Source organism: Erpetoichthys calabaricus, chromosome 18 (genome assembly GCF_900747795.2).
Source record: "Erpetoichthys calabaricus chromosome 18, fErpCal1.3, whole genome shotgun sequence".
Classification (NCBI taxonomy): Eukaryota; Metazoa; Chordata; class Cladistia; order Polypteriformes; family Polypteridae; genus Erpetoichthys; species Erpetoichthys calabaricus.
Genome location: NC_041411.2, coordinates 62,776,405 through 62,790,901, shown reverse-complemented (window position 1 = coordinate 62,790,901; position 14,497 = coordinate 62,776,405). Strand labels below are relative to the sequence as shown.

The window sequence follows — 14,497 nt, the reverse complement described above, 5'->3', positions numbered from 1 at the left end:
ATTGTTTCTATATCTGCCTGGTCCCTGAGAACCTACGTTTTCCCACCATGTCCCAAAAACATACACGTTAGGAATATTTGCCAGACACAAATGAGTTGATGGGAGTCGTGCATTGGATACTAATCAAGGTTCCTCCCTGCCTTGTACCTGATGCTGCCAGGATAGGCTTCTGCTCTCTGTAACACTATAATGGAATAACAGAGTCTCGGAGATGTATCAGTGATCAGTTTATGACATTGTGAGGCTCTGAAGTACAATTCCTGGCTTAAAGAAAAAGAAAATACACGAGAAAGTGCTCTTTACTGTTTATTTTTCTTCTGAAAGTTATTAGCACAGGTTGTTGACCTCAATCTGGTTTAGGGGAATTTTCTGTCATTCGGCTTAGTATTAGTAGGAGACAACAAGTTACATCTTCTCTTGTGAATAATGCCAAAGTCACCACTTTGTACATTTTGAAATAATGGGATATAGAATTGCCTACTGGTGTCCACTAGATACATTTTATTAACAACACCTTATGACACCTAACTGGCTCAACTGGACCTTTCCATGGCTTTAAAGGCTTTGTTCTGCAGATTTTATTCTACGGTGCAACCGAAAGACCAGCATCTGAGCATAATAGTGACTTAGAGCGTGTGTGTGTCTGCATAAATGTGTGCCCATGTGTTTAACAGAGCTGGAATTAATTCATTAATGAACTCATCATTTGCAGTTCAACCAAGGAAATGGAATTGGAATTGAAGGGGAATTTCAGAAAGTTGAATTCTATTCAATGAAGTTCTGCACAGTTCCTTGTTTTGTGGTTTTCCGTAAGATAAGATAAAAGATAGCCCTTTATTAATCCCCAAAGGTAAATTCAGGTGTTATTACACCTGGAGGAGATTCTAGGAGACAGGCAGTTACTTTAGGAGAGCTGGAGAGGGCCATAGAGGTTCCTTAACCCATCAGCAGGACCGGTATCTGTTTCTTTGGGCAAGGAGAAACAGGATGAGCACTTCCAGAGTCCTACAAAGTGACCTCCAGCAGGCAGGCCACTGGTGTGAATGTCTCCGACCAAACAATCCGAAACAGACTTCATGAGGGTGCCCTGAGGGCCCAACATCCTCTAGTGGGCCCTGTGCTCACTGCCCATCATCATGGAGCTCGTTTGGCATTTGCCATAGAATACCAGAATTGGCAGGTCCACCACTGCCTGCCCTGTGTTTTTCACATATGGGAGCAGCTTCACCCTAAGAACATGTGACAAATGTGAAAGGGTCTGGAGAAGCCATGGAGAATGTTATGCTGCCTGTAACATCGTTCAGCATGACTGGTTTGGTGGTGGATCAGTGATGGTCTGTGGAGGCATATCCATGGAACGACGCACAGACCTCTACAGGCTAGACAACGGCACCTTGACTGCCATTAGGTATCTGGATGAAATCCTTGGACCCATTGTCAGACTGGTGCAGTGGGTCCTGGGTTCCTCCTGGTACAGGACAATGCCCGGCCTCATGTGGCGAGAGTATGCAGGCAGTTCCTGGAGGATGAAGGAATTGATACCATTGACTGGCCCCCACGCTTGCCTGACCTAAATCCAATAGAACACCTCTGGGGCATTATGTTTCGTCCATCTGATGCCACCAGGTTGCACCTCAGACTGTCCAGGAGCTCAGTGGAGAACCCTCAAGACACCATCCGTCGTCTCATTAGGAGGATCGCCAGACCTCCTGTTTTGTCTTGGTAGAGTAATATATTGCTCTACTTTCCCATATTGTATTATTAATATGTAGCCTTTGTCAGAATGCCTAATCTCACAGACTTACCACTGTTTATAAGGTATTATTGTATATACCTTATCCCCACCTTCCCTTCTAAATCTTTAACCTCAGGCAATTAGATGTAGTAAAAAGACAAGCAGGAGTTAAGTTACACATAAAATAATGTATTACTGATAATATTCATAAATAATAACAAAATTCAAAGTACATTTGAATATTGGCAACCGTACAACGTGATAAAATGGTGATGTGTAGTTCAGGCGGCACACAGACTTGTAGTTACTTAAATGTCTCTAGTAAAGGCATCATTGGTGCTCAGCTTTCTTCAGAACAGACCTTAAGCCTGGTCAATATGGCTGCTTAGCTGTGCTCTTCATTGTGTTGTCTTCATCATCACAGGTTAGCAAGAGAGAGAGAGAATGTGGTTGTGCAAGCAGATTTATAGATTCTCTGTCCAACCCCTAGAGCCAATAGGACATCATGGTACTTAAAAGTTTCTGATCCAAGCCAATTCCAAACTGCCATACTTCAGACCAATGGGGGAATACAGAATCTTAAAACCTGCCACCCTCAAGACCATATGTCTTTATGGCTTTCTTTCGGGGGGTTGAAAGACTTTAGCAGAGAAACACTCGCCAAACTGGTATAAAGCACACCCCCCAAATCCTGTCGTAAAATTCAAAGAGATCCATTCCATGGGTTGTAAACATGAACGCTTCTCATTAATATTACATTGCTTTGCCTAAATTACAAATAAAGACATACAAAATATTTATCACGTTATATGCAAAATCTCACATCACAACCCCGACGTTGCATACAAGCACGTGGGGGCCATACAAACTACTAAGTACGATTTTGATTTCCTGCAATGAAATCTCAGCAAAATGGACTAGCCTGCCACATCATTTGTTCCCTTTGATTTTCGGGGTGTCTTTGAATTCAGCCCTCTGTAGGTTGATCATTTTCATTTCCATCAAATCATGTGGCATCCTTTCGTTCCTAACACATTACCCAGTCCATATCAGTAGAGATATCCAGCAGGATTTTCTTCCCATTGTGATCTGCTGTGTTTTCAAAGTGTTCCTTTAGTTTTTTTGAGCAGTTTATTTAGTACACATATTATATTAGATAAACTGCACATAACAATATATATGCAACTACATATAAAAAATAAAAGTTTAATGTGCAAGTAGTTCAAGTTCAAGTAGTAAGATGTGTGAAGTATAGTAAGGTAAATTCAATAAAATTGACAACATGAAATTGTGTTCACGAGAATTACTTCAGAACACTTTGAAATTACCTCAGATTTATTTTTGTCTGGCAAATACTAACTCACTAGTATGAGAAAGCCCCCACATATGATATACCATTCGACTCATCTTGATGTCTTGTTACGTAAGACATCATGGTTTTTAGGGTTTCTCCCTATTTTTGTCTCTCTCGACCCAAAAACTCCTAATTTTTAGGATGTTTTTGGACCTATTTTGTGCAGGAAAGTATGGCCTTTATGGTAAAGAGCAAACTCATGGCTGTCTTCAGCAAAATGATCAGAAGGCTTGAAGCTGTTTATACCACATAAACTGACCCTAGGGGTTAACCCCTTAATGAAATATGATGGATCAAAGTTACTTCTTTTCACAAAATTTCAAAAAATGGGAATTGGTAAAATAGAGTGTCAGAAAGTTCCAGCCAAATGCTGAAATGAAATAGGAAAAAAAGAGAAATTTCGAGCAAAACTCTGAAGTACTGTACAAAGAGAAGAAAGAAATTCACTAATGCTGGTCAAACGAAAGTACATTTTGAGAAGAGAAATGTCTAAAATGAAAGAAAGGGAAAGATAACCAGTAGTTTGAAAGCCTAGGTGAGCATGACAAAGGAAAAAAAAGTGTTCCCTGGAGGACGCAAAGAGAACAAAGAGAGGAAAATAAAAGACAATAAAGAAAAAAGAGAAAGGAGAGAGAAGAGAAATAAAGACAAAAGAAGAGAAAGAGAGAGGAGAGAAAAGAAAGTGCAAAGGAATAAAAATTATTTAGTATGTGCTGGTTGCACAAAAGTGGGCAGCACGGTGGCGCAGTGGGTAGCGCTGCTGCCTCACAGTTGGGAGACCTGGGTTCGCTTCCCGGGTCCTCCCTGCGTGGAGTTTGCATGTTCTCCCCATGTGTGTGGGTTTCCTCCGGGTGCTCCGGTTTCCTCCCACAGTCCAAAGACATGCAGGTTAGGTGCATTGGCAATCCTAAATTGTCCCTATTGTGTGCTTGGTGTGTGGGTGTGTGTGACCCTGCGGTGGGCTGGCACCCTGCCCGGGGTTTGTTCCTGCCTTGCACCGCTGCTGTGCTGGCTGGGATTGGCTCCAGCAGACCCCCGTGACCCTATAGTTAGGATATAGCAGGTTGGACAATGACTGACTGACTGACTGGTTGCACAAACGTACATTTTGGTAAAGGAAGTGTCTAAAACAAAGAAAAGAAAAAAACAAACAATAGTTTGACTGTCTGGGTGAGCTCAACAAGAATAATAAGTGTTCCACTGAGGATGCAAAATGAACAAAGGGAGGAAAAGAAAGAGAAAAAAGAAAAGAAAAAGAAAGCTATAGCAAAATGCCAAAGTGCAAAGAGAAAGATAAAAAACAGTTCAGTTAACAGTGGCCACACAAAAGTTAATTTTCAAAAAGGAAGTATTTAAAACAAAATGAGGGAACGATAACCAGCAGCTTGATCTGCCTTGCTGAGAGCAAAATGGAAGGAAATACTTCTGTTGAGACTGCAAAGAGAACAAAGAGAAGAATAAAGCGATACACTGGAGGATGAAACGAGGGTTTCGGAGGGTCAGAGACACAGGAGACTTGAAGACACAGTTTGAGGTCCCTGAAACTGTTGGCGAGTGGGTGTTTTCTGACTGTGTGAGGCGCAGAGTTTAGGAGAGCTACACGTCATGAAATGAGAGATGATTAAACCGAATTGGAGCAAGGCCTACACATGAGAAGTTCATTCAAAATAAGTTCAGTCTGTTAATTTCTTTTCTTTGTTTTGTTATTTGGTTTGAGGTAAATCCTCAAGTAAAAGGGGTCTGTTCTGTTTTCGTCTTTTTAGCCGCCGTGCTCTCAAGTTACAGTTTGGGGCCCCCAGAGTGTAAGCAGAACTGAACTTTGTAATAGTTGAGCGGTGAGCTCACTGGTGATATTTGACTGGTTTGTTGTATATTATTGTAAATATTTTGTTTCTCATGGGTTTTATAAAAATTCTGTGTATAATTACATTTTTGTAGCATTTGGATATCTATTCCAAACATTTTGACCATTCAAGTAAAGATACAGTTAGGTCTATAAATATTTGGACAGAGACAACTTTTTTCTAATTTTGGTTCTGTACATTACCACAATGAATTTTAAATGAAACAACTCCGATGCAGTTGAAGTGCAGACTTTCAGCTTTAATTCAGTGGGGTGAACAAAACGATTGCATAAAAATGTGAGGCAACTAAAGCATTTTTTTGAGCACAATCCCGTCATTTCATGGGCTCAAAAGTAATTGGACAATCGACTCAAAGGCTATTTCATGGGCAGGTGTGGGCAAGTCCATCGTTATGTCATTATCAGTTAAGCAGATAAAAGGCCTGGAGTTGATTTGAGGTGTGGGGCTTGCATGTGGAAGATTTTGCTGTGAACAGACAACATGCGGTCAAAGGAGCTCTCCATGCAGGTGAAAGAAGCCATCCTTAAGCTGCGAAAACAGAAAAAACCCATCCGAGAAATTGCTACAATATTACGAGTGGTAAAATCTACAGTTTGGTACATCCTGAGAAAGAAAGCAAGCACTGGTGAACTCAGCAACGCAAAAAGACCTGGACGTCCACGGAAGACAACAGTGGTGGATGATCACAGAATCATTTTCATGGTGAAGAGAAACCCCTTCACAACAGCCAACCAAGTGAACAACACTCTGCAGGGGGTAGGCGTATCGATATCCAAGTCTACCATAAAGAGAAGACTGCATGAAAGTAAATACAGAGGGTGCACTGCAAGGTGAAAGCCACTCATAAGCCTCAAGAATAGAAATGCTAGATTGGACTTTGCTAAAGAACATCTAAAAAAGCCAGCACAGTTCTGGAAAAACATTCTTTGGACAGATGAAACCAAGATCAACCTCTACCAGAATGATGGCAAGAAAAAAGTATGGAGAAGGCATGGAACAGCTCATTATCCAAAGCATACCACATCATCTGTAAAACACGGTGGAGGGAGGCAGTGTGATGGCTTGGGCGTGCATGGCTGCCAGTGGCACTGGGACACTAGTGTTTATTGATGATGTGACACAGGACAGAAGCAACCGAATGAATTCTGAGGTGTTCAGAGACATACTGTCTGCTCAAATCCAGCTAAATGCAGTCAAATTGATTGGGCGGCGTTTCATGATACAGATGGACAATGACCCAAAACATACAGCCAAAGCAACCCAGGAGTTTATTAAAGCAGAGAAGTGGAAAATTCTTGAATGGCCAAGTCAGTCACTTGGTCTTAACCCAATTGAGCAGGCATTTCACTTGTTGAAGACTAAACTTCAGACAGCAAGGCCCACAAACAAACAGCAACTGAAAGCTGCTGCAGTAAAGGCCTGGCAGAGCATTAAAAAGGAGGAAACCCAACATCTGGTGATGTCCAGGAGTTCAAGACTTCAGGCTGTCATTGCCAGCAAAGGGTTTTCAACCAAGTATTAGAAATGAACATTTTATTTCCAGTTATTTAATTTGTCCAATTACTTTTGAGCCCCTGAAATGAAGGGATTGTGTTAAAAAATGCTTTAGTTGCCTTACATTTTTATGCAATCGTTTTGTTCACCCCACTGAATTAAAGATGAAAGTCTGCACTTCAACTGCATCTGAGTTGTTTCATTTAAAATTCATTGTGGTAATGAACAGAACCAAAATTAGAAAAAAGTTGTCTCTGTCCAAATATTTATGGACCTAACTGTATACGTTTTTTGTACTTAAACTTTAGGTACATTGTTAATGTGTTTAGTAACAAAAGGTTGAATACCATGAACTATATGAGGATGAGAAAGACAAATGGAGACACTCAGGTCCCGGCCCTTACATAGCAAGAAGGGTGTGCAAGGGTTGCAAGTATATGTAATTGTCCAGGCCCAGTTCTCTTCTTAATTCTTTACAGGCCTCCTAGGCCGTGTTTTGTATCTTTTGTCAAGGAGTTTTTCGATTTGTTGTCTTTCATTAATATAAAACATGATACGCTTCTCACTGCTGGTGATTTTAATCTCCATACTGATGTTGTTACTGACTCCAAGGACCCTAGAATTTTAATCACGGCTTAGTTCTTTGAATTTTCTTCAGCACATCAATGAACCTACTTATCGATATAGTCATAATCTTGGCTTAGTTATCTTTTGAGGTTTAACAGTTAATGTTTTGGCAGTTATTAATGTGGTCTTCTCTTACATGTTGGTGTCTGTTTTTTTCCGCCTTAACCAAATTACCCCTCTGCTATCCAGAGTGTAAGATGAAAAAGCATCATCTTAACTCTGAAGTTGCTATTAAATTTATGAATTTTATTAATCTTGATTTCTCATAGGATTCTCCCTTCTTCTTGTGACAATTTGGTAGAAAATCTTAACCTTAAAATGAGGGAAATTATACAGTATACGCTCTTATACCACTTAAACGTAAAATGGCTTCAAGCAAGCGGAAACACCTTGGAAAAATGAGACTATTCTGCATCTTAAGGGAAAAGGTAGAAAGGCAGAACGCAAATGGAAAAAGATGCAATTACAATTTCATTTAAATATCTATTGGGAACAACTTGGTATTCATAAAAATGCTATAAGAAATGAACACCAAGTCTACTTTATAGAGTTAGTTGATGAAAATTATCATAACATTAATGTACTGCAACTATGAAGAGGCAAATGAAAAAGGAAAGTAAGAGACCAGGAGATGAAAAGTAGTATCGTATGTCAAAATAATGTCTAGGAGTTGAAGTCAGAGGATCAAAACCAACCAAAACACTGAGGCCAATACGCTGCTCAAACTTGTTGTCGAAAATCGTGCAATCCTCATACCCTGAAAGATTTTTGTGGTGGCTAACACTGCAAAAAGGATTTTACTTCAGAATTCAAAATCTCGACCATTAGAGACAATGTGTAATTAATTTAAATACCTTCTGTTGTGGTAGGAACAGTGCTCCATTGTTATAAACACAATGGCTGCTAAACTGATGAATAAGCCAAAATGATGGTGCCTGTGAAAAACAAAATGGCAGAGAGAAAGTAAATAAGAAAAGACAATAAGAATTTTGAAAACGGAATGAGATATGGTCAATGAGTACAAAACCCTCAAATCATAACACCTTGATTTCTCATCTCAATCAGTGTTACTTAAACTATGGATTACAACCCAACTTGGGATAGATAGCCACACAACTGGTAATAAAATTAGGCAAGTTTGTTTTAGTTCTGTAGTAGTCGTAACCTATGATCAATCAATGCGTGAATGCATCACAGACAGCTTTATATGGTGTGCAAATGCAGTTAATATTCCTCATAACTCCAACCTGTGAAACAGTCAAACCGAAATGACTGACTGGCAAAGACAAAAGTAAAAAAGAGGCAGGCAGGAGAACAGGGAATGGCAGATAAGCTTGTGAGGTAAATAAACTCCTTCGCTAGTTTGAAAGGGCGAAATGAATATAACAAGCGAGGCACAAGAATGTGATGGTTTTCAAGTTTTTTTAAGGGTTGAGACAGTATGGCGAGGGCATATATTGCAGTGACAGTGGCCATGTACAACTTTCCAGTGCCTCATTTGGTTTTTGCTGTTATGGCATACATTGAATTCCAATTTCCCCCCGCTTGTTTGACATGTTCGAAACTCCTGTATACAGTAGTTAGAAGCTAAGAGCTGACTCTTGCATTTTTGTCCTGCAGGAATGATTGAAATTGCTCAGGATGCTGTGACGATTGCAGCAGTGCAGAGAAATCAAGGAGGAAACACTGGGGCATTTAAAAATGATGCTCTTTTTGAGTGGATAAAGAGCAAGTGTGAATTAGAAGAAAAGGTAAGCAAGTCTGAGAACAGCAGTCAGTCTTATTCTGCTTGGCTCTTGCTCTTCTCTTCCTCCAATCCAACTACTGATAGCTCTCTGTGTTTAAAAAGTGCAACACAATCACAAGAGCCACCAAAGCCCTGGGCAGCCTAGAGGTTTAGACTGATATGTGCTACCGGAGATGGATGTTAGCCAGGCCTCCACTCAACTTTGTCAAAGCGATTAAACCTAGATGAATACAGTACCTGCTGATTAAAATTCTTTTGAGTGTAAGCAAGTCGTGAAGAGTGTGACTTTCTGAGGAAGAGACTTGGATAAGTCTCGAAATATTTCTCCCACTTAAAAACTTCTGAGGAAGAGACTTGGATAAGTCTCGAAATATTTCTCCCACTTAAAAACTTTGTCCAGATGAACAGAATCAAATTTCTAGGATTTCCTTACCTGGATTATTAAGCATGCATCGAGACATCGAGAGCCACTTTGGCAAGGACGGCCTAAAGCTTGTACGTGAGTATGAGCAAACAGCACGCAAGATGGCAGACTACAGGAACCATCTGAGATTCAGCCTCAGATGTAGACAGAGCGGGATCACTCCTAAAAGTCTACAGATGAAATCGTCAGTAAAAGGCCTGCGAGCTAACAAAATCCTCCAGAAGGCACAGAGTCAAATGAACGGGTGAGACAAACTAACTTCACTATTGATGTTTTAAAATCCAAAGAGGAGCAGATCCACCAAAGACTTTCTTCACTTCTAGATGAGAAAACACTTCAGCAGGTGCTTGAGTTCACCGAGAAGGCTCGTCTAGCACAGCATGAAAAGTCTAAAACCAGGCAAAAGAGGAAGTTTGATCTACTTGCTGTGCGCCACAAACACCAGCACACTATGGGGAGTGTCCTCCACAACCAGCAGAGAGAAGGATGCCAGACAGAAACTAAAGATGTGGACAAATGGGTGAAGAACTTGTCTGACAAACAACTCACCCAAGCAGAGAAAAACGTCCTTTCTAAAGGGTTAAATTTTGCGGTCACACCGAAACAAATCCCGCTAGTGGAACTGATTACAGCCATAGAATCTGCTATCAGAAACAACAACATTGCTGATTTGGAAGCAGAACAACTGTGGATAAAAGTTTCAGCATGTCTCAGCAATGCAAAACCCCCTGCATCCAATATCAGCATTGAGGAGAGGAAGGCCCTCACGGCACTCAGCAAGGACAACAACATCATCATCCTTCCAGCGGACAAGGGGAGATGCACAGTTGTGCTAAACCAGACAGACTACCATGAGAAAATTTTATCTCTGCTCAGTGACAAAAATACTTATGAGCTCTTAAAGCGAGATCCAGGTAGTGGTTACAAGAAAAAGGTGATAGATTGTCTTAAGCAGTTAGTTCAGGACAATGCTATTGACCGGACCACATACCACAGATTATACCCAGGGGAATCTACACCAAGTCTGTATGGTCTACCAAAAATACACAAACAGGGTGCTCCTTTAAGACCCATTGTCTGCATGATCAATTCAGTCACGTATAACATCTCCAAGTTCCTAGCCACTGTTCTTAACCCGGTGGTAGGCAGCTCAAAACACCACATTCAGAACACATTGGATTTCGTGGAGAAAGTGAGAGAGGTCATTATGGAGGCAGAAGAAACCTTGGTCTCATTTGATGTTACATCTCTATTCACTTGTGTCCCAGTGACTGAAGCAGTGGAGGTAGTACGTAAGAGATTACAGAATGACCCCACTCTCAGTAAAAGAACCTCTCTCAACGCAGACCAAGTGTGCTTGCTTTTGGAACTGTGTCTTCAATCAACATATTTCATATACAAAAGCCAGTACTACAGGCAGAAGCACGGGTGTGCCATGGGTTCCCCTGTTTCACCTATAGTAGCCAATCTATATATGGAAGAAGTGGAAAAGAGGGCTCTATCAACCTATCCTGGAACACCACCGAGCCATTGGTTCAGATATGTGGATGACACCTGGGTGAAAATCAGATCTCAGGAGGTACCACAGTTCACAGACCACATCAACGGGGTGGACAAACACATCAAGTTCACCAGAGAGGATATGAAAAATAACAAGCTAGCCTTCTTAGACTGTGAAATTTCCATCGTCAACGGGGGACATTTGAAAGTGGATGTGTACCGTAAACCCACACATACAGACCAGTATCTAAGGTTTGACTGTCACCATCCACTAGAGCACAAACTAGGTGTCATTAGGACTCTACAACACAGAGCTAACACCATTCCCACAGACTCAGAGGCCAGGGAAGCAGAAGAACACCACGTCAAAAAGGCCCTGAGTAAATGTGGATATCCCAGCTGGTCCTTTGTCAAAGCAGGGAGGACACCTAAAGAACGCTCCAAGCGATTCATGAGAGAGGAAGGACATCCACTTCCTAAGCAAAAACCCTTAGTGATCCCGTATGTGTCAGGAGTATTTTCTCGAAACACCAGGTCTCAGTGGCTTTCAAACCCCAAAACACACTACGCCAAAGATTGGTCCATCCCAAGGATCGGGTCCCACGGCAAAAACAGAGTAACATAGTTTACGCAGTTAAGTACCAGGAGGAGTGCCGTGAATTGTACATCGGGGAAACCAAGCAGCCACTGGCTAAGCGCATGTCACAACACAGAAGAGCTTCCTCGTCAGGCCAGGACTCCGCAGTCTATTTACATCTACAGGATAGTGGTCACTCCTTTAAAGATGAAGAGGTGCACATCCTGGACAGGGAGGAGCACTGGTTTGAGAGAGAAATCAAGGAGGCCATTTACGTGAAAAAGGAACGACCATAGTCCTACAGGACCCTTTTGTCCTGTGGGACCCCGGAGGCAGCTGATAGGTACCGGCAGGCCAAGCGGAATGCGGCTTTGGTGGTTGCTGAGGCAAAAACTCGGGCGTGGGAGGAGTTTGGGGAGGCCATGGAGAATGACTTTCGGACGGCTTCGAGGAGATTCTGGTCCACCATCCGGCGTCTCAGGAAGGGGAAGCAGTGCAGTGTCAACACTGTATATGGTGGGGATGGTGCGCTGCTGACCTCGACTCGGGACGTTGTGGGTCGGTGGGGGGAATACTTCGAAGACCTCCTCAATCCCATTAACATGCCTTCCAATGAGGAAGCAGAGCCTGGGGACTCAGAGGTGGGCTCCCCCATCTCTGGGACTGAGGTCACCGAGGTGGTCAAAAAACTCCTTGGTGGCAGGGCCCCGGGGGTGGATGAGATACGCCCGGAGTTCCTCAAGGCTCTGGATGTTGTAGGACTGTCTTGGCTGACACGCCTCTGCAACATCGCATGGACATCAGGGACAGTGCCTCTGGATTGGCAGACCGGGGTGGTAGTCCCCCTCTTTAAGAAGGGGGATCGGAGGGTGTGTTCCAACTACAGAGGGATCACACTCCTCAGCCTCCCTGGAAAAGTCTATTCAGGGGTCCTGGAGAGGAGGGTCCGTCGGATAGTCGAGCCTCGGATTCAGGAGGAACAGTGTGGTTTTCGTCCTGGTCGCGGAACAGTGGACCAGCTCTATACCCTTAGCAGGGTCCTGGAGGGTGCATGGGAGTTTGCCCAACCAGTCTACATGTGTTTTGTGGACTTAGAAAAGGCATTCGACCGTGTCCCTCGGGGAATCCTGTGGGGGGTACTCCGAGAGTATGGGGTACCGGCCCCCCTGATAAGGGCTGTTCAGTCCCTGTACGATCAGTGCCAGAGCTTGGTCCGCATTGCCGGCTGTAAGTCGAACCCGTTTCCAGTGAGAGTTGGACTCCGCCAGGGCTGCCCTTTGTCACCGATTCTGTTCATAACTTTTATGGACAGAATTTCTAGGCGTAGCCAGGGTGTTGAGGGGGTCCGGTTTGGTGGGCTCAGGATTGGGTCACTGCTTTTTGCAGATGATGTTGTCCTGTTTGCTTCATCAGGCCGTGATCTTCAGCTCTCTCTGGATCGGTTTGCAGCAGAGTGTGAAGCGGCTGGGATGAGAATCAGCACCTCCAAATCCGAGACCATGGTCCTCAACCGGAAAAGGGTGGAGTGCCCTCTCAGGGTTGGTAGCGAGATCCTGCCCCAAGTGGAGGAGTTCAAGTATCTCGGGGTCTTGTTCACGAGTGAGGGAAGAATGGAGCGTGAGATCGACAGGCGGATCGGTGCGGCATCCGCAGTAATGCGGGCGTTGCATCGGTCTGTCATGGTGAAAAAGGAGCTGAGCCGCAAGGCGAAGCTCTCAATTTACCAGTCGATCTATGTTCCTACCCTCACCTATGGTCATGAGCTATGGGTAGTGACCGAAAGAACGAGATCGCGAATACAAGCGGCTGAAATGAGTTTCCTCCGCAGGGTGTCTGGGCTTTCCCTTAAAGATAGGGTGAGAAGCTCAGTCATTCGGGAGGGGCTCAGAGTAGAGCCGCTGCTCCTCCGCATCGAGAGGAGTCAGATGAGGTGGCTCGGGCATCTGATCAGGATGCCTCCTGGACGCCTCCCTGGTGAGGTGTTCCAGGCACGTCCAACCGGGAGGAGGCCCCGGGGAAGACCCAGGACACGCTGGAGGGACTATGTCTCTCGACTGGCCTGGGAACGCCTTGGGATTCTCCCGGAAGAGCTAGAAGAAGTGGCCGGGGAGAGGGAAGTCTGGGCATCTCTGCTCAAGCTGCTGCCCCCGCGACCCGACCTCGGATAAGCGGGAGACAATGGATGGATGGATGGAGGAACGACCATCTCTGAACAGAGGAGGGGGCCTAAGGGTACATCTGTCGCCATCTTACAATGCTGTGATTGCAGCCATTCCTCAACCCTCTATGAATGGTTCACACGTCTACTAATCAGTGGACAATTTGCATATCACTGATCAACTGGCCCTTTGTCAATGGTGCTAGTCTCTGTGATTAAGCAAAGGTACTGTTTATAAGGTTGGGGAAACCTGCAGTCAATTGAGACTGAGGAAGAGACTTGGATAAGTCTCGAAATATTTCTCCCACTTAAAAACTTTGTCCAGATGAACAGAATCAAATTTCTAGGATTTCCTTACCTGGATTATTGAGCATGCATCGAGACATTTTACATCTCTATATTGCAATAGCAATAATTGCCTTTAGTGTTATAAGATAAATTGGGCCTGTCTCTGTGGTCACTCTACTCTATTTACCTGAGCATGGCTGTTCAGCCAAATGGAAGATTCATCTTGCGGAACTTTTAACTCTATCTATAACTTAGTTGCTTTTGGCACTCTGTGTGGGGTGCAGAATCAATTTTATATTCTGGCAGCCTGGAGGAAGACCTGTGAATAGAACACTGCATGAGGGAAGAGAACCTGGTTTCATTTTCTTTCTATCTATCTATCTATCTATCTATCTATCTATCTATCTATCTATCTATCTATCTATCTATCTATCTATCTATCTATCTATCTATCTATCTATCTATCTATCTATCTATCTATCTATCTATCTATCTATCTATCTATCTATCTATCTATCTGTCAAATTACGAGTTTTATAAGCTTATTCCCATTCTGCTGTTCTATCTATTGTATATTTATAGCCCTTTTTAACCCTATCAGCTTTTGATTTATAGTGTTTTTCATAAATTGCAAAATTTATAAACTGTTCTCAGTATTCATTTCTGTAATACAACTTCTTGGACTCCACATAATAAACTTTGCACCATCTTGCTCATCACTCTAATGA

General features: G+C 43.1%; 1 protein-coding gene across 1 annotated transcript in view; it reads left to right on the top strand.

The window, feature by feature from the left end:
• si:rp71-17i16.5 (phosphatidylinositol 4,5-bisphosphate 3-kinase catalytic subunit gamma isoform) overlaps positions 1-14,497 on the top strand; it is a 71,716-nt gene that overhangs the window by 51,586 nt on the left and 5,633 nt on the right. Inside the window, 1 exon segment of the mRNA XM_028824723.2 lies at positions 8,696-8,826. Coding sequence (XP_028680556.2) covers positions 8,696-8,826 — 131 coding nt within the window.